A 20,007-nucleotide genomic window follows, 5' to 3' on the forward strand; every position below is an offset into this window, starting at 1 on the left:
TCTGGAGGGGAGTACGATCAAAACGTCATTCAAAATAATTTTAGAATTACCTCTAGACGGGGAAACAAATTAGTAAAGAGTATTATAATATTAATGCTAAGGAGATTTTAGAGGCTAGGGCCTTTGCCTATTGTTTTTCCCCGTTTGGAGCCAACGCTTGGCCTCGGCACCTCCCCTCGGGTCCCAGGCCCGGCACTTCCTGTGAGCCTCCCGGGGCGTCCCGGCTTCCGGGCGGCGGCGGCTGCAGCAAGAACGGTCGGCGGGCTCCCTTCCTAACGTTCTCTGAGAGAAGCGGCGTCTGCGAGACGGTGTTCATCATGGTAAGCGCTGCCGGGCAGGGTCGGGGCATGGGGGATGGGACTGTGGCCCGAGCTAGGCGCGGGGGACGGGACGACGGCGGAGATGCCGAGTCACCCGGGCCTGAGTCCGGCCTGTCTTGCCCGTCCCGGGCGCTTTGGCCACTAGCCGGACCCACGACCACGCACTGTCTCTGGTCCCGCCCGCGTGTCCGGTGCTTGGTTCGCATTCCCTCTCAGCGGGGCTTGTTCTTCTGGAGGGTAAAAAGGAATCTGCGTTTGTGTCCTCCCGTGGGTCTCGAAAGTGCCAGACACGCAACAGGTTCCGTAAACACAAAGTTAGTGGGAAGGCTGTGGGGGGTGGGGACAGAACCAGGTACTCCCCAGGGAGAATCCGTGGGGGACATCCTCGTGGCGGGGACACCCAGCTCTTGCCCCAGTTTCGCGAGCTCTGCGCCTCCAGGCTCGTGTCTTCGGATGGATACAGCGATGCTGTGTTCGGTAATGATAGCGATAGTAGCTAATGTTTGCTGATTTTTTTCCCGTTAGTTTTTCTTTAATACCTGCAGTCCCTCATCACACTTTCTCCTCTTTAATCCCTACAACAATAATCCTTGGAGAAAAGGACTATTATTATCATTTTAACCATGAGAAAACTAAGGTTTACAGAGATAGTTTACTCGAGGTCACAGAAGTGAAGAGTGGAGATTTGAAGCCAAGTCTGTCTGGCTGCAGAGCTCTCTCATTACCACTGTACAGCATTACCTTTATGTCACCTGTTTATTTCAGTAAAAACAATGAATGAGTATTAGATCTTATCCTGAGTTTGTCACTGTCAAATCACGTTTCTGTTCCCAAATTTGTCCATTTAACAGACCCTGAATACCAGATCTGTGCCAGGCAATGTGCTAAGTATTGGGATTCTAAAGGAAAGTAAGACATGGGGTAGGGAGCAGCAAGGGAGGAACAGAAGGTCAGGTTCGTGGGTGAATTGGAGGGATGTTGTTAAGAGTGCTGGGTACTTTGTGCATGTTTTCCTTTCATGTTGCAAAGAGAAGAAATGGCTTAGATGGGGTGGCATAAGGAGAGACACGCAGGGGAAGCCTTTTACTCCCTCTGGCTTTGTTCATCCAGAAAGGCTGTTGGATTTGTTATGCTTCTGGGCAATATTTAGTTGAACCTAATTCTGCTTAAAAGAAGAAAGAGAGACCAAGATTGAAAAGTTACCATGCTAGAGTTCCAGGGAGGGAAGAACCAACCAAGATTTTAGGCAGAAGTATGCTATATTTGCATTTTAGGAAGATAGCTGATTAAGCTTGCTAATTTTGAAATTGCTAGTAAATGACTTTATCAGTTGGTGGCTTTCCCTCTACTTAATGTATATTGGAACCAAGTCAAGAAATATTTGTCTATTATGACAATTTTTTTTAGTTGTGGTAAAAAAAAATAACAAATTTTACCATCGTAACCGTTTTTAAGTGTATAGTTCAATAGTGTTTAATATTTCACATGGTTGTGCAACAGACCTCCAGAACTTTTTCATTTTGCAGAAGTGAAACTCTTCCCATTAAACAGTAACTCCGTTTCTCCCTCCCCGTAGCCCCTGGAAACCCTTATTCCACTTTCTGTCTCTATGAATTTGATTACTTTAGGGACTTCATATAAGTGTAATCATTTAAGTGTGACTGGGTTATTTCACTTAGCATGATGTCCTCAGGTTCATCCTTGTTATAGCACATGACAGGATTTCCTTTTTAAGGCCAAATAATATTCTACTGTCTGCCACATTTTGTTTATTCATTCATCTGTTGGGGTTTCTTCCACCTTTTGGCTGTTGTGAATAACGGTGCTGCAAATATAGGTGTGCAAATATCTCTTTGATATCCTGCTTTCAATTCTTTTGGATATATACCTGCTTTGGGAAACTCTCACAACTATGTTCTTGCACGGCAATAATCATCACGTAAGAAGACTTCTGTGACCAAATGTGAAGTTTTTCCTTACACACCATGCAGTGAACACCAGCTGGGTGTCCTCTAATTTAAGTCTGATGCTATCTACCTGGAGAAAGTATCAAATTCCACAGGGTGAGGGCTCAGTCCCCAGACAACAGTCACAATGCCAGGCCTCCAGAACTTTTGACCAACCAGCTTCAAGTTGGGGTTCCCCCAAGCCCCTCTTTGGGCTCAATTAATTTGTCAGAGCAGCTCACAGAGCTCAGGGAAGCAATTAATGATGTTAACCAGTTTATTGTAAAGGATATTACAAAGGATACAGATGAAGAGATGCATAGGGTGAGGTACGGAGTAGGGATGCACCACCCTCCAGGAACTTTCATGTGTTCAGCTATCCAAAAACTCTCCAAACCCAGTCATCTTGGGTTTTTATGGACAACCGTGTCCAAATGTGATTAGCCTTCAGAGTGTGGGGTGGGACCTTCTCTGGAATAAGGGTCTCAGGATCCAAACTCAAAAAGGTGGGGGAAGATTAAAGTCCTGCCTTTAGGCAGGTGAAGGTCAGAGAGAGTCTGTTTCCTGAGGCTTAACACACCCAACCCTATAACCAAAGACCCTAAAAAGAGCTAGGGCAGCTTTCAGCTGGGAAAAGCTATATATATAGCTTTGTTTTTATATATATGTATACATAACATGCATATAAAATAATACCACAATACCATATCATGAGCTTTTATATTCTTTTTAAATATCATAATTGCTGCAATACAGTGGACCCCTCCTTGTCCTTGGTTTTGCTTTCCGTGGTTTCAGTTACCCAGAGTCAACCATGGTTTGAAAATATTAAGATATTTTGAGAGAGAGGGACCACATCCACGTAACTTTTTTTTTTTTACAGTATATTGTTATAACTGTTCTGTTTTGTTATTAGTTGTTAATTTCCTAGTGTGCCTAATTTATAAATTAAACTTTATCATATTCTGGGGACAGGGGCTGGGGGATAGTCCTGAAAAAGGCTCAGGACAGGCTTGGCATGGCTAGTATTATATTTTAATAAGATGACACTTCCTAAAAATGGTGGAAACTAGATCTGAGGGATTTGCAGGGCAGAAAGGATTTGCAGTCTACCCGGGAAATCAGGGTGTCCTGGTTAATCAAGATTTCAGTATGTTGTGTTCTTCAACAGTGTTTAGCAGCATTAACTACCTTGAGGTGTTTTTGGCTTTTGACATGCAGAAATGTACCTTTGTTCAGTTCTAACACCTTCTTCTCTCTTTCTTCCTTCTAGTTCTCTTTCAACATGTTTGACCACCCGATTCCCCGGGTCTTCCAAAACCGCTTCTCCACGCAGTACCGCTGCTTCTCCGTATCCATGCTAGCGGGGCCTAATGACAGGTCAGATGTGGAGAAAGGAGGGAAGAGTATGTGCTTGTTTTTATTTTGAATGGTAACCTTTACTGCCCTGTCTGCCATGCTTGTAGCCTCCAACAGTCCTTTGCACGTGGGAGCCAGAAGCGAGTGTTACTGTGAACGTGGTGCTTGTCCCAGACTTGCTGAGTGGGAGCGGGGTGCTAACTGATGGTTAGATTCTGGCTGGTAGCCATTCAGTTCCCCAAAATAAATTACATCAAGTAAGATTCTTTATGAAAGATCACTGTGACATTCTGGCTACCCTAAAATACTGTTTAAAACATTTTTTTGACGTAATAGAAACTGCATCTTGCCTTTGGTCTCTCCTTTTTATTTTTACTTTTTTAATATTCTTAAATGTTCTTTCCACAGTAATTATGCCACCCTCAGCCCTCGATCAACTCAGTAAGTATTTCCTTTAAGTGATTTGAGAACTTGGAAAATGTAAATATGGATGTCAGGAATCAGCATAAGCTCCTCGGTATACCCGGACACAGGTGTCCTTTGTCAACATCTGTTTGCGAATCATCCCTGGAAGGTGTATACCCAGGGTGAGGTGGTGCTTGGTGGTGGTCCGCTGTCCAGGCCAGGGCCAGTGAGCACTCAGCTTTGTCACTGCTCCAGGTGCTTCAGGTCCCTCCTCTGTGAGGGGGGATCCCCTCCCCTCCCTGACCCCTGCCACTCCCCCAGCTTGTCTCAGGATTCCATCAGGATTGAATGAAGGTCTGAGTAGCAAGTGGTTTGCACAGTGCCAGGGCAGCGGATGCACTCTGGATGGGCTCATTAGGTTTCCTCCTAAGGGAAGAACTGGTCGGTTCACAAGAGGATGCTGCGAGGCAGGTTTCTCTTCTCCTCACCAGACATCTTCCCTGAGCCCCAGACCCACATTTCTGACCCCCGCTGCAGTGGCACATCCTCAGCATGCCAAACTGAGCTGCTGTCTTCTGCCCCAGAAGCCACTCCTCTTGCTGGTTTCCTGCCTCTTACCAGGATTGAGAAAGGCCCACAGTTTGTGACAGTGGCCATGGTCTTCCTCTCTTTTCCCCAACCCCTTATCCCACGAGAGCAGCCTGGAGACCCCATGCTCTAGCTCCACGCTGCCTGGACACAGAAAACCCTAATTATGGACGACCCTAGTCTGGGGCCGTCATTGCCTTTTGAGACTTAGAGGTGTTTCTGGTGTGAATTCCTCCTGTATAAGGCAGGAGAGTGGGGGCTGGCCAGGGGGATGGGTTCACACTTGGTGTTGGGGCACATGGTGATAGCTTGTGGAGAACAGGCACTGGCTTTGGTGTCACTCAGCCCTGGCTCTTTGCCCAGCCTGACTCTTGAATAGTAATTTGGCGTCTCTGAACCTCAGTGTCCTCTTCTTTAACTGGGAACGTCCACAGTGCCTGTGCATCGGCGGTGCTATAGTGTGTGTGAACAACCCGAGCCCATCTGGTGCCAGCCACAAGGGGGGAGGTGACCACTGAGCCAGCTCCAGCTCTGGCTGTACCCAGTGGAGGCCTCAGCTTAACCAGCAAGTGGGTAGAGCCGGAGAGGTCACAGCCCTCACGAAGACCCTGTTGTTACGGAGGAGGGGATGGGCAGAGAGGTCTTCCTTTCAGGGCTGCTCACCCAGGAGTGGCACCAGGTGTGGCCTTGGCACAAGTGTCCAGATGAGACTCAGGGACTGGGTCAGTGGGGTGTATTTCAGATCAGTGTTCAAACGTTTTAAGTGACAAACCCTTTTTGCCCAAATAAAATCTTATAGGGAGTCCTATTTTATAAAATACAGGGTTATTGCTCTGGCTGGAGGAGGTGAAGGGTGTCGAAGGCTCAGGAGTCCCAAGGCACTTCTCTAAATCACTGAATGCAGTTTGAGAGTCGGTGGACTAAGGGACACTGGCATCTCTTCCACTTGTAATCATCCCGGACCCTTGGCTGGAGCCTGAGCCAGTTCACCCTGGACCAGCTGCGCGTCAGCTCTGCGGCTCTGTTGCTGAGAGGTGCCCCAGGGACAGGGGGCCTATGGCCTCCATGCTGCTATTATCAGAGTCACCCTTGGCATAGGAGGGAGCAGTTGTCCCCTGTGCACCTCCATGGTGAGGTGCTGCTTCCAGAGGTTCTTCTCTGTAGCCTCCTACTCAAGCTCTTCACTCTATTTGTTTTATTGGAATTTTTAGGGAGATCCCAGATACAGTCTCCTTTACCTCCTAATGCCACATGGGACTTCTGTTGATTTATTTGGGTAAAATGACAAGTTGAAGTCTGCCCAGATGGTTGAATCCCCAGACTTAAGCCAGCAGTCTGGGTTCGAATCCTGGCATTGCCACTCGTGAGCCGTGTGGTCTTGGGCATGCTACTTAACCTGCGTGCCTTAGTTTCCCCACAGATAAATGGGGGTAGTGATAGTACCTACCTGACTAGGTAGGGAAGATTGAATAAGGAACTTGCATGTGGCAAACACCATCACCACCATCAGTATCTCCTCAGGCCCCTCCCCAAGGCCCTGGGTCTCCTGGCGCCTGCCCCTCCTTTCTGTGCCCCTGCACCTCCTGAGTCAGCATGCCTGTTTGCCTGCCTCTGGCCCTTCTTGCAGCCCTCACCTCAAGGACTTCAAGGAGTGAGGGGACACAGAGTGTTGTGGCCCTGCTGAGAGCCCACGCTGCCCCCTTGCCTGGGTACTAGGTTCCACCCATGTGGTAGCCCAGCCTGGCCTCCCTCCCCTTCCCAACCTCCTCCCACATCTGTCCCAGCCCCATCTTGGCTCATTGCCCACAGTTCCAGAACTGCCTGGGCTCCTCCTCCCCTCTATGCCTGTGCTCAGGCTGCCCCTCTGCCTGGAATTACCCGCCCTGGCCTGCCCACCCAGAGACCAGCCTGGAGAACTTGGCCTCTGGGAGCCCGCCCTCGTGGCCCTGCCCTGCTCTGCCCACAGAGCACTTGGTTTTTTTGTTTGTTTTTGGGGGGGTTTTATTGAGACAGGGTCTCCCTCTGTTGCCCAGGCTAGAATGCAGTGACATCATCATAGCTCCCTGTAGCTTCAAACTTCTGGGCTCAAGGAATCCTTCTGCCTCAGCTCCTGAGTAGCTGGGCATACGTGCCTGCACTACCCCCACACCCGGCTAATTTTTTAATTTTTTTGTAGAGACGGGGTCTTGTTCTTGATCAGACTGGTCTTGAACTCCTGGCCTCAAGTGATCCTCTTTCCTTGGCCTCCCAAAATGCTGGGATTATAGGCATGAGCTGCTGCGCCTGGCCTGGTTGTTTATTTTCTTTCTTGCCTTTCTAACTAGAAAGTTTTAAAGGTAGGGATTTTTGTCCAGTACGTGGTTGGCACTTAGATTATTAATGAATAAGAGAACAAACCCCTTGCTTTTTAAAACTGTGATTTCAGAAGATCACAGGTCTGTGCCAGTGCTGCATTACTGAGTTGTCAAACTTCACAGGCTGCTCCTCTGGGCCACACACCTCCTGTCACAGGGGGTGGTGCGTCCTGGTCTGAAGAGTGTGGGGGCCGATGGGGACAGCCCCCTGAGTTTGTGTGCCTGCTGCAGGGTGGGGCGACGCTCCCTCCAGGAGAGGGCCTTGGGGACAGAGTTTCTCATCACAGGAGCTACCTCATACCCTTTCTCTTCGTTTTAGGCCGACTTAACATTACCTATCCCATGCTGTTCAAACTGACCAATAAGAATTCGGACCGCATGACGCACTGCGGTGTGCTGGAGTTTGTGGCTGATGAGGGCATCTGCTACCTCCCACACTGGGTGAGTGGGCCACAGGGTCTTTGGGGAGTGTGTGCCCTTCAGCCTGTCAGGTTGGGGGCCTTGTAGTCAGGGACACCGCATGTGTGTCCTGGCCGCAGGGCAGGTGGCCCAGATCCTCCTGCTCCAACATCTTTACACGACCTGACCCGGTGGGAGGGAGGGGATCCCAGATAGCGCACTGTGCCTTACGCGGTGCTTGGCCGTGACACACTTGGGGTCACTGTGCTGTGCCTGTGTCCTTTCCTTTTGACAGTTGCTCCACTGGTTGCCCAGAAACCACAGCCAGGCTGTTCATCTGTGATTTCTTGGGTCAGGCTTTTTTAAAATAATGTAGTGAGAGTATTTTTTAAGTGGTCTAGTAAGTACACCATTTTAGATTTTATGCTGTTTTAGTAGTTTTTGTCACAGCATGTGTGTTTTCAGACACTTGCCTGTGACTGAGTCTTCCAAAAACACTCAACTGAGTTGCCATGGGAACGACACCTTTCTTCTTGCACTCAGGCTCTTTCTGTGTAAAGTGGACTTGAACGAAGACATTTTGGACCTGGGCTGGGATATCAAGGGCACAAGCGCCACCCGAGCTTACCCGGGGGTCATGCACCCCAGAGAGGCCGGCAGAGCTGCAGCAGTACATTGGGGAGGAGCCCACAGTGGCAGGGGTTCCACGTGGTGGCCATGGGGGCACTCGGCTCCTCCTCCCCTCCCCTTCCCCACTCTGACACGCTGAGCCTTGGAAGCCGCAGGGGGACCCGCGTGTGCTCTCTGCGCATGAACTATGCCTGCCACACTGAGAGACCCCACAGGAGCTGTGGCTGGGCTGGGAGCATGCTGAAGCACAGCCCGCCTACCTTGCTGGTCCCCTGTCCCTGTGCTCACCAAATTTTGGGAAGGGGTGGCCTTAATTCTGATTTTCTAAGATTAAATATGAATAAAAGTTCTGAAGATTCCTTCCTTCCTGCAGTAGGTGACCGTGCCCTTGCCGCCATGGGTGTGGCCTCGATCCCAGGGCGCAGCCAGCATCTCCCCGGCAGGAGCCCACACTCCCACGGCGTGTCCTGCTGCCTGGCCTTCCTGTGCTGCCTCCCGCCTGCGGGGCCTGCCCAGCCTGGCCTGTGGGTGCACTTGCACTTCAAAACCTTGCCCCGGCCCGCTTCCCCGCTTGCCCTCCCAACTCTTGCCACTCACCCCTTGCTGTCCTTGTGAGTGTCTGCAGGTGCCCCGCAGCCCCGAGGCCATGTTCTGCTCACCCACTACGGCACTGGTCACAGAAGCCACTGACATGGCTGAAGTGTCAGGCAGTGACTACTTCCCCAGGCCCCTATGGGTCTGCAGAGGCTTCTCTGTGGCTCACCTGTAGGGCTGAAATAGGAGGTGCTAATGCTGAGGAGACCCTGTACCTTGAAGGTTTTCGTTCAAACCTTGGTGTTTGGGTGGCCACTTGTCCAAGCTCTTGGACCACTTTGGACCAGAAAACCAATTAATTCCTTTCTCTAAGAGATGTCATGCCTCCTGGGAAGCCTCTTTGGGGTCCTGGAGCCAACATGGGGTGTGAGGCCACCTCTTTCTGCGCTGGCCTTCCAGCTCTGGTGTGGGCAGGCAGGTGTCCTGGAGCCAGCCAACAGGCATGTAAGAACTGCTTTCCCTTGGCGATTGGTAGGTTCTATCTCACCTGGAGCTCCTGAGCTGCTTCAGGTGACCCAGCCTGGAACAAGTGCTGGCTGTTCCAGTAGGTGGGGTCTGGTGTGCTGACCTTGACCTCGACCCCTGCACGGGAATGCTTGTGAACATGTGGGTGCGTCCTGGGCCAGGTGTGTGCCTGCTGTGCTGTGTGCTTCGCAGTACCTCACAGGGGCGGCCGGGCTGCAGGCAGGTCTCAGCTCCAACTGCCTCTGCCCAGAGCCCTTTCTCGCGCCTCCAGTCCTCTGCGTGAGGACACACAGCCCCATCCCCAGCCCTGCCAGGCTTCCCTCAAGCCTGGGATTGCAGCCTTGCCCTGCGTGTGCTGCTGGGCCTCATGCCGGTGGGTATCCTCCCTCCCCTGATGGAGAAACTTCCCAAAAAAGTCTGCCTGCAGCAGGCTGACTCTGAACCTTAAAGCACTCCCTGTTAGAGCATCACTCCCCAGTATACCAGGACGCAGGTTACCTCTCCACCTTGTGTGCCTGCCTGTGGCATTTGGCAGAGCTAGAGTGACCACCTGCTGTTTGTGACCACCCCGCCTGATGAGCACCTTCCAGTGTGTGTGTGTGTCGGGGCCTCCACAGGTGGGCTTCGCTGCCCTGTGGCCTGGGCCGGGACTCCCTTCAGGCACAGCCTCGGCCTCAGCATGCCTCCCTCCACGCACGCTGCCTCCCTCTCAGCTGTGCCACAGTCCTCAGCTCCCCTTCCTTGGGCTATTAGAGTCACATCTGAACTGCCGCTCCTGGTGGAGCATTCTGGAAGGGCCATGATGCTGGGGGCTCATGCAGGGAGTCCAGCTTGGGCGGGGCTGGGCAGGGAGCAGGGCGCTGATACACAGGCTGGGATGGCCGTGACTTGATTGTTGTTGAACTGTCGGGGCCGGGTGTGTGGAGGCTCCCTTGTGTGGTTCTGTCGACTCACGTATATGTTTGACATTCTTTTTAAGAAGGTTTCAAATAATAAAAGCAAAATTCCATCCTGGGACATGCAGGATTTCTGCTTCCTGGCCTGTGACCTGACTCCTGGCTCCTCACACACCAGGTGCCCACTGGTCTCCCCTCAGCCGTCGTCCACCTTGCTGGGTGGTTTAGTAGAGGCCTGTGGGGGCTGCTTTTTGTTGGTTTTTTATACACCCCATAGGAGACATCTCTGGGGCCTTGTCACCACCCTGTGGCTTCAGCTGTCGTGGGCTGTTCCATGCAAGCTCATCTCACCTTGTGCTATCATCAGCCTCCCTCAGTGAGGTCCTATTTGTCCAGGGTCTTCCTTGTAGGCTGCTGTGAGGCTGCTCAGAAGCACGGGGGTGGCGGGGGGCAGCACCCTGGGGGAGCACTCTGCCCCTGGGAGGCCTGGCAGGGACACACTCACACTGCCAGCTGCAGCGGCCTCAGTAGCACCCCTTTATTGGCCTTCTTCCTTCCATGTCACTTGATTTTTCCCTCCTTCCTGACACTGTATCACAGTTAAATTACCTGTCTTATCTCAGGCTCCTCCTTGTCCAGGCACCCAGGTAATATTGGCCTGCCCGGTGTACAGGTAGCAACAGTTATGGAGGCCATTTAATCTCCAGGTGTCTCATGTGGCCTCTTCTTCCTTTCAGATGATGCAGAACTTGCTCCTGGAAGAAGGGGGTCTGGTCCAGGTGGAGAGTGTCAACCTTCAAGTGGCCACCTACTCCAAATTCCAGCCTCAGAGCCCCGACTTCCTGGACATTACCAACCCCAAAGCCGTGTATCCTTTTGAAATAAGGGAAGAAGTGTCCTTCCAGACAGAGGGGAGGTGTGCTGGCAATCGTTAAACATGCAGTGCTTCGTTGAACCTGTAGCTACTTTGGGGTCCACGCATTTGTGATTGCAGTTGTGATTTGAGCACATCTCCCTGGCTCTGGCTGAGCATCCTGCGTGCTCTCAGGGCGTCCTCTGGTCATTTTCCAGATACTTCCTAAGCCAAAGCAGAACCCCTCTTTCAGGTATACTGTGTCACCGGGCACAAAGCCCAGGCTGCACAGTATGTCCAGTGGAGGAGGAAGGACGGCTCGTCTGTCTTCACCCCCAGCTGATGGGTAGGTAGCAGTGACTGAGTGCATTTCTGCCTCTGAGTAAGCAGAAAGCAAAGATGTTAGGTTCTAGGGGATTTTTACATTTGCCTCTGAAGTTAGGCCGCGTGCATGTGTTGATAATGTCGGGAAGTGGCTGGCGTGGGTGAGGGTGTGCTGTGTGAACCATGATTGAGATCTCTAGTTCTATGGCCCTAGCTGGCCTTGTTGAGATCATGGGGTAAGAGCCGTTCTATTTTTAAAAATGCATTCTTGAAAAAAAAAAAAAAACCCAGCTGAACAACATGGACAGATAGAAAGTTTTAAAAAAGCTGCCTCCCTCTCCCTAGCCCACCATCTCCAGGCCCGTCCTTAGGAGCAGCTGCTGGCTGCTGCCGGTCACGTCCTAGGTGCAGAGGGGCCACGTTAAGCCCTTGCTGCCCACGTCCTGGACACGCTGGCGTGTTGAGCTCCCTGCTGGTTGGGTCCTAGACCAGGGGGTCGTGCTGAGCATGCTGCCCACAGCACAGTCCATGGAAGCGTTTCCTGTCCCACAGGCGGGGGGACATCTGTGGAAGAACTGGCTAACTTGCCCTCAGAGCTCTGACCTAGAGGTCTGTGCTTCTCAGCTGTCAGTGGCTGGGAGTGGGCTGGCCTCTGGCTGTGGCCCCTCTGGTCCTCCCTGGGTTTTTACGCATGTTGCCATGCAGACTTACCAGATTGCTTCCACAGGCATAGTTGACTTATTAGTGTGTGGAGAAAGGGTGTCACTTTTGTCGCTTGAGAGTTGGCCAGGTGGTTCCTGGTCTGGGTGAGGGTCTGGACGAAGCATTCCTAGTGCAGAGCAGAGAAGATAGGGAGACAGCTGTGCCTGCAGTGGCCAAGTAGTCTGGGTCTGATGGCTCTGCTGCTGGGCAGGAATTAGAGCACTCCTGTAGGGTCACCAGGAGGGTTGAGGGAAGGGCACCCCAGTAGTATGCCATTTCCTGTGTGGGGGCAAAGAAAGCCTCCTGCACAAAGCACTTTTCACAAAGCTGTTGTTCTGGAAAGCTGTTTGGCCAAGAGAAGTGAACCTAGCAGCCTTGTCTTTCACCCTCTGGGACTCTGGGAGTCCTGGCTGGGATATGCCATGTCACAGTGGCAGGTTCTGGAGCCATGTTTTATATTTGACCTTTTTCTGCAAAAATAATTCCAAAAATTGATGAGGATGATGTGGTTAAAACATTCCACGCGAATAGACATTTCTTTGTGGGGGCATTTGGGTTGTGTAGCTTTTAAGAATTATTACTTAGTGTTATAAAAAGGGCTTGCTGGTCACTTTTTCCTTTTTAATTATTATTCCAGAGCATACCCCTAAAGTTCGGTTACCAGCTTAAAAGACAGAAACAACAAAAGTGTAGATGAAAGAAAGCATCTTTGATTTTGAACATTTGAGGGGCCGTATCTATGATTCATTCAATCTTTCTTCAGTGCTGCCATAGGATTTTTCTAATCACCTTTCTTGAGGTATAATTTATATACCTTAAGAAGTGCACACAGTTTGACCAGTTTGACAAACGGGTATACCCATGTAACCAGAACATTTCCATCTTCCCAAAAGGTCCTTTCCTGCCAGTCCCCACTTAGCCCCTGGCCCCAGCAACCTTTGAGCTGCCTTGCATCCTCATCAGTCTTTCTCAAGGTGTTGTGTGGACGGGATTGTGCTACCCTTTTGTGGCTAGTTCTTTGCCTTTCTTTCCTTCAGCAGGGTGTTTGTAAGATTCGTCCATGTTACTGCACATTAGGAGTTTGTTCCTTCCTATTACTGAGTAATACTTCATTGTCTTAAAGCTGTGTCTTTTGAGTACCAGCATGGTACACCCTGTCTACCTACTGGTTATTCTCTAACCCCTCAAGGAAACTTGTTTCGAATTTAAGTGGCCATGTTGCCTTGACAGTGTGTGTCTGCAGATTAGAGAACGCACTGAGAAACTTTGCCTGCCTGACCACTGGGGATGTGATTGCCATCAACTACAATGAGAAGGTGAGCCCTGCTCCTGCTCGATGTGGTCGCGCCTAACAAGAGTCCCCACCCTTTAAAATGACTATTTTAGATAAGGCAGAAATTTTAAAAGATAAAAAGACTATGAAAAATTTTATATCAGTACTAGAGACACCTTATTTTAAGTTGATTTTCCTTCCTATAAAAAAGTATTACTGAAAATTGACTCAAGCCTAAATAATCCTATAACCAGTCAAGAAATTCAACTGGAAAAGTCTTATTCAAGGAAACCCAGAACCAGATGGTTACATATGCAAATTCTTTCTCACATTCAAGAAGTAAAATTGTTCTTAAATATTCTAAGAGTAGAAAGAGTGAAAATATTCCCCACTTCATTCTTTGAGGACAGTCTAACCTTGACCACCAGAACTAGACAGGGGTGGTAAGAGAAAGCAAATTACAAGTCAGTCTCATTCATGGACACTGGTTTAAAGATTGTAGACAAAATGCTGACAAACAGGATCTAGTCACCTATAGGGAAGATAATCTATGGTAGCTGAGTGTTATAATCTCCAGCAATTAAGATGCAGTATGGTGTCGGTGCTGGGATAGACAAGTAGGCCGTGGGCCAATGGAGCAAGAATCTTGTCCCACCACGAAGTGGCATTGATGCCACCAAGCAAATGAGATACTAGGGGAGGGGGCACTTGATTATTCTTGTGAAGGAAAATGAAACGAGGTTTCTAACCCATACCAGAGCCAAAAATAAATTACAGATGAATGGATAGACAAGATGTGGTACACACATACAATGGAATATTAATTTAGCCTTAAAAAGGAAGAAAATTCTGTCACATGCTACCACATGGATGAACCTTGAGGTCCTTATTCTCTGAAATAAGCCAGACACAAAAAGACACATACTGTACCATATGATTCCATTTATATAAGGTTCTAAGAGTGGTCAGATCCTGGAAACAGAAAGTAGAATGGTGGTTGCCAGAGGTTAGGGGCAGGAAGGAACTGAGAATGAACATTTAGAAACTTTTACCATAATTTAGCATTGCCATAAGCCCCAGGCACATGGCCACAGACCCAGCTCCTGGTGAACTCTGGAGGTGCAGGTATGTGCTGTGTATTCTGGTGTGTACAGGAGGACCAAGCGCCTGTCCACGAGACTGGGCAGGAGGACCAAGTGTCAGCCCAGGAGACTGGGCAGGAGGACCAAGCGCCAGTCCACGAGACTGGGCAGGAGGACCAAGCATCAGCCCAGGAGACTAGGCAGGAGGACCAAGCACCTGTCCACGAGACTGGGCAGGAGGACCAGGCGTCAGCCCAGGAGACTGGGCAGGAAGACCAAGCATCAGCCCAGGAGACTGGGCAGGAGGACCAAGCACCAGTCCAGTAGACTAGGCATTTTTTTAAAAATGGTCCTTTAGAGGTAGTTTGAGGGGTACCACCCTTGGAAAGTGGCTCCACAGTAAGAAATGCATTTAATATCATGCCAATACGTAACACTAAAGGAAGGTGTCACAAGAATGCTTACCTTATTACATGCAGTGTATTCTGGCATTTCGAGTGTACTGTCTTGTAGTTCTGCTCCCAACCCTGTTGGTTGTGGCGTGCCATCTGAAGACACGACTGTAGAGACATCACGTACCCCAGGAGACATAGACGGATGTTCATGGCAGTGTTGTTGGCAATAGCAAAATGACTGGAAACAGCCCAGACACTGAGTAGATAAAGCGTGGTACATCCACACAGGGATGTATATATTCTTTTCTATTCATTGTCTGTTAAATATTAATAACTAAGATGCTTTTTAAAATAGACTAGGTCCTGTTTAGGTTTTTGTTAATTAGTGGGACTATCTAGAATGTTTAGTATGATTATAGAAGCAAGACATACTCTAGGTAAAAAGAAAGAACCTGAAATGATGCAGGAAAGGGTAGATAACGGCCACTTTTAATTTCTGTTTCTGGACGTTTTAACGTACTTTTTTACATACATGAGGTCATCTTAGACACACAGCAGCAAAACTGGTTTGTAAATTCTTTCCCAGTTGGCTGCATAGTATTTCATTTGACCAATCTATTGATCGGCATTTTGGGTGTACAGATAGTCCCCAACTTACCATGGTTCTGTTTTGGGTTGGATGATTCTGTCCAACCGTAGATGGATATAAGTGTCCTGAGCACATTTAAGGTAGGCTAGGCTAAGCTATGATGTTTGGTAGGTTAGGTGTAATAAATGCATTTTCAACTTAAAATATTTTCAACTTAATGCGTTTGTTGGGACATAGCCTCATCATAAGTTGCGGAGCATCTGTACACTGTTACTGGCAATATTGGAATGAGCATTCCTAGATTTTTTCTCCTTGGGTATGTAGCTAATTATTTACTTAGAATAAATTCTCAGAAGTGACCTTTCTGGGTTAAAGGTCCCCAGTGTCTTTTGCAATTTGATGTATAATCACCTAATCTAACCACATGGGGAACAGCCTCTGTCGAGCAGAGGCACAAGGGCAGCCCATCCCCCACAGCCCCATTCTCACAGCAGAAGGTGCATCTGAGGGTGTGTCAGGGGTAGGAGCTGATGCCACAGTGGCCTGAGGGCAACTGCCCCTGGTGCTGCCAAGAACCGTCAAATGATGTCTGCATCTTCCCACAGATCTATGAACTGCGGGTGATGGAAACCAAACCCGACAAGGCTGTGTCCATCATTGAGTGTGACATGAACGTGAGTGGTGGTGTCCTGTTACAATGAGCTCTGGCTCCAGAAGGATGGGCAGTTGGTGGCTGTTGTAGGCCAGGGCCTCAGGGGACTGTTTGGGTGACAAGGAAGGGGATGCAGTTAGAATATCACAAGAAGGTCCCAGACCTAGTGATCTATCTCAGGGCAGTTTGCTGCTGGTGCTGAGGGGGCTAAATCCACAGTCACCTCTGACCTGCCAAGGAGTGAATGGTGTCACGAGCTGAGGAAGCCCTAGGAACAAACTATTAATACACGGCGTCCTAGTTGGATCGTAAGAGAATGGTGCTGAGCAAAAAGGACCAGTTCCAAAAAATTACATTGCTATATATTAATAACATCCTTAAAGTGACAAAACTTTAGAGATGGGAGACAGATTAGTGGTTGCCTGGGCTTAGGGCTGGTTGACTGGGCTGGGAGGCGCTGGGTGTGATTATGAAAGGACAACATGGGACCCCTGTGGTTTGGAACTGCTCAGCATCTCGGCTGTGGTGGGTACGCAGTCCTACATGGTGATAAAGTTGTGTAGAACTAAACAAACAAGTACATATAAAACCGGGGAACTCTGAGTAAGAGCAGTGGCTGTGCCAGTGTTGACGATCCCGGCAGTGATGCTCTGCTGCAGTTTTGTAAGATGTGACCGTTGCGTAACACAGGGCCAGGTGCACAAGGCGTCATCTGGTCTTGTTTCTTACTACTACATGTGGATCTGCAGGTGTCTCACTTAAAAACATAAGAAAGCCAAGTGTGGCCATGTCTGAAAAGTATACTTTTCATCTTGGAAACACAGGTGGACTTTGACGCTCCCCTGGGCTACAAAGAACCCGAAAGACAAGTCCAGCATGAGGAGTCGACAGTAAGTGGTGCCTCCAGCATCCTTGGCCACATTTGCCCATTTTTGTAACAGTGCTGCCTCGTGAGTTCTCGACAGCAGCTTATGTGTGTGTGGCTTTTGCTGGTGCCGGCATGGTCACGTCCCCTGCTTCCCTTCTAGCCCCGCTCCAGGGGGACGTCCTATCTGTGGGGGCAGCAACAGAACAAAGGAAATAAGAGGCTCGAGGGGGAAGCTGGTTGCCCCACTGAACAGCTCACCTCTTGCCTCTCTGTCTCCCTGTCAGGAAGGTGAAGCTGACCACAGCAGCTACGCTGGAGAGCTGGGCTTCCGCGTGAGTACTGGGCTGCTCAGCTAACTTTCTGTGCTCTGGCCCTACCCTCTGCTCCTTGGAACCAGGGCGTTCACTTCAAGCTGTTGTCAGTTACGTTCTATGGGCAGCAGCAGGGAGCCTCTGGGCACCTGTGTACAGGCAACTCTGGCACCCACTTTCTCTTGAAGTCTTCCCAGCAGCCCCAACTTTTTTTTTTTAATTTCTAACCTACTAAGGAGTTTAAATAGTACAGCAGACATACATATACCCTCCCCTTGGGTTCACCACATGTTACTACATTTGCTTTGTCTTTTTTAAAACATGTTCCCTTTTTTCTTTGCCGATATCATTTGTAAGTTGTGAACATGACCCTTAGCACAGCTGCTGGCCAGAGTCCCTGGGCACCTGGGAGAAGTGGCTCGTGTGCAGGCACTGGGGTGCAGGAGGCAGCAGAGAGAGCGGGACTGAGCATACGGGAAGCTGCGTTGTCACCAAGGGCCTCAGCACCCCACCTACAGGGGCTCGAGCTGGGTGGCCTTGGACCAGGTGGCTCTCTTCAGCTCATGGCAGTCCCCTGAGGGGTCTGGGCAGCACCCCCAGTGATCTCTGAGCAAAGGGCTGAGGTGCTTGCTCTCCGGGCTCATGTGCGACTCTCCTGTTTGCCTGTCCAGGCCTTCTCAGGCTCCGGAAATAGACTGGATGGAAAGAAGAAAGGGGTCGAGCCCAGCCCCTCCCCAATCAAGCCTGGAGACATTAAAAGGTGGGTCTGTCCTGGCCCTGCTCCTGCTGGATATGTTGCCACCATCCAGGGAGTGTCTCTACCAGCCCCCTGGAGCAGGGCAGCCTTACTCCAACTCTGGAGATAAGGCCTGGCTCTGCGGGTTATGGGGGGACTAAAACCCCCACCTCTACCGTCCTGCCCAGGGCTAGCAAGGTCCAGCCTCCTCCTGCCCCAAATGGCTTTCCTAAGATGTGCACCCAATTTGATCTCTCTCTTACTCGGAATCTCTCTAGTTCCTATTTGGTATTCTGCCTACTTCCTGTTTTGTGACTTTGCATAATTAATCAGGTCACATTATCTCAACTTCCCTAAAAGGAGGAGGCAGGAGCTGCCTCAGTTAGATGTACTTTTGTCGCTGGGTCCAGGTACTCACAGCAGATCCCTCTGGTGGCCATCAGAGTAGGGGCAGGGACGGGATAGGAGAGTAGGAGGGGACTTTGGAGATGGGGTTTTACCCAGTCTCTTACGGAGCAAATTGAGAGTGTAGCCTTTTCAGGAGGGTCTGTGGGGCTCAGGACAGAGACAATGAGGGCCTCCCAAGCCTTCAGATGGCCCCTCGCCACAGGCAGGTCCAGAATCTGCAGTCCCCTGCCCCACACTGGGTTATGCCGAACCAGGAACCAGCGCCTCTGCCTCCCTCCTGGGAGGGTGCTGTGAGCACCAGGGGGCTGGCCTAAGGCGATGAGTGCAGCGGCATCTTTTCTGCTTACTCTCCTCTTGATTGTCAAAAATGAATTTTAGTCCTTTTTTATTTCCTGGAACCAACACTTCTCCCTGTCTTCTTTACAGAGGAATTCCCAATTATGAATTTAAACTTGGTAAGATCACTTTCATCAGAAATTCACGTCCACTGGTCAAAAAGGTGGAAGAGGTGAGTGTGTTTCATTAGTAATGAGAAGTTTTATTTGCTGGTGATGACTGGGGTTCTTACCATTCTGAGTAGGGGTGTTCCTGTCATGTTTTCCCTTTCCTGGGGTGGTGTGCCTCTGCTCACCTGCTGTTTCTGCAGAGCTGGTGTGGGGTGTGTGTAGGCTGAGGTCTTGTAGCATGGGGGGCAGGAGCCCTGTCCTGCTCAGGGGCCAACTCCAGGCTCTGCCATCAGAGAGCTACATGCCCTGGGTGGGCCCCATCTTCTAAAGAGACCCTGAGCTTCCAGTCTCTGGGTGCTGAGCGGGATGGTTATAGGATAGGGGATGGTGGGAACTGAATATCCTGCAGACGTGGGCACTGTAGCCATGTGGCCGGGCTCAGCAGTCACTGGAACGCAGTCACCTGTGTGTGATGTGGATTTCTAGAACAATAGTACTTCATACCCATTGCTTTCCTGGTTCCTTTTCTCAAAGGATTGGACCCTTGGGGATTCAGGAGTAGGGTAGAGGGTAGATGTGCCATGGGCCTGTTCAAGATGGGCTGCAGGACCTGTCACCAGCCCCTACTTACTACTGAACTGCTTCCCTCTAGCCCTTGGGGTGGCTGGGGACAGAGACCACTGTGCTTTCTATACACTCCAGCCCAACGCACAGTGTTCCTCAGGTTGACATGGTGTTGGGGACCTTCCTGGCTCAAGAGCAAACGTGGTCCCCAGTCAGACCTCCTCCTCCAGCTCCTTCTTCACTCCCCATCCAGGCTGCACCAGCCACAGGCGGGCTTTCTCTCTAAAAGCCAGTTCTTGACATGAATCCACAGAATAAGGCATTCATTTTAACTTCTAGGAAGTTTCTGAAAATAGTATTTTCTCCTCACACCTAGGATGAAGCTGGAGGCAGATTCGTGGCTTTCTCTGGAGAAGGACAGTCATTGCGTAAAAAGGGAAGAAAACCCTAAGTCGGGACTGTTGGCTGATTGGCAAATAAAAGAATCCATTGCAGCATACTGACTTCTAGTTACTGGCTCTGAAGGGGTGAAGCTCCTGTCAGAGGATGCCCGTTACTTCAGGTTGATTTAGATTGCCTAAGAGTTGCCGAGTTGACTTGGAAGTGGAGCAGCAGGACTTCGCAGTAGTTACGTGCTTGGTTTTAGGAAAGAGAAAGAGCTGCCTCTGAGGGCCTGTGGGCGGCCACCTCCCTGCCACTTCGTGTTTTCAGCTCGAGGGGCTCCCACAGCCTCAGAGGGAGCAGAGTCCCCTAACTCCTGACAGAACAGTGGAGGGCACTGAGTTGCCTAGCTTGAGCCATGTTTTCTTTCTTCATTTATCCTTTCTTTTCCCAGGTCCATTGTGTGG

The 20,007-nt window shown here is 50.1% G+C and overlaps 1 protein-coding gene across 2 annotated transcripts; it reads left to right on the top strand.

Annotated features, from left to right (window-relative positions):
• The first annotated feature begins 212 nt into the window (after window positions 1-212).
• UFD1 (ubiquitin recognition factor in ER associated degradation 1) lies at window positions 213-19,658 on the top strand. 2 transcript variants are annotated; one of them, XM_045535175.1, is made up of 12 exons: window positions 213-320; window positions 3,540-3,672; window positions 4,034-4,066; window positions 7,292-7,413; window positions 10,694-10,824; window positions 13,079-13,151; window positions 15,780-15,848; window positions 16,651-16,716; window positions 16,979-17,026; window positions 17,677-17,765; window positions 18,576-18,657; window positions 19,536-19,658. In XM_045535175.1, exons 1-12 carry the CDS (start codon window positions 318-320, stop codon window positions 19,608-19,610), a joined length of 924 nt encoding a protein of 307 aa, XP_045391131.1. In that variant the 5' UTR covers window positions 213-317; the 3' UTR covers window positions 19,611-19,658. The 2 variants fall into 2 exon arrangements, with proteins under 2 accessions (XP_045391131.1, XP_045391132.1); XM_045535176.1 differs by lacking the exon at window positions 213-320 and having other exon boundaries at window positions 3,540-3,646.
• Window positions 19,659-20,007: the final 349 nt, after the last annotated feature.

This window comes from Lemur catta, chromosome 21, assembly GCF_020740605.2.
Source record: "Lemur catta isolate mLemCat1 chromosome 21, mLemCat1.pri, whole genome shotgun sequence".
Taxonomy (NCBI): domain Eukaryota; kingdom Metazoa; phylum Chordata; class Mammalia; order Primates; family Lemuridae; genus Lemur; species Lemur catta.

Excerpts from the sequence above, each read along its gene's own strand:
- UFD1 (XM_045535175.1), top strand. Across the intron at positions 7,414-10,693 it reads TCTGCTACCTCCCACACTGG|ATGATGCAGAACTTGCTCCT; the intron begins GTGAGTGGGCCA and ends TCTTCCTTTCAG. Across the intron at positions 15,849-16,650 it reads TCATTGAGTGTGACATGAAC|GTGGACTTTGACGCTCCCCT; the intron begins GTGAGTGGTGGT and ends TTGGAAACACAG.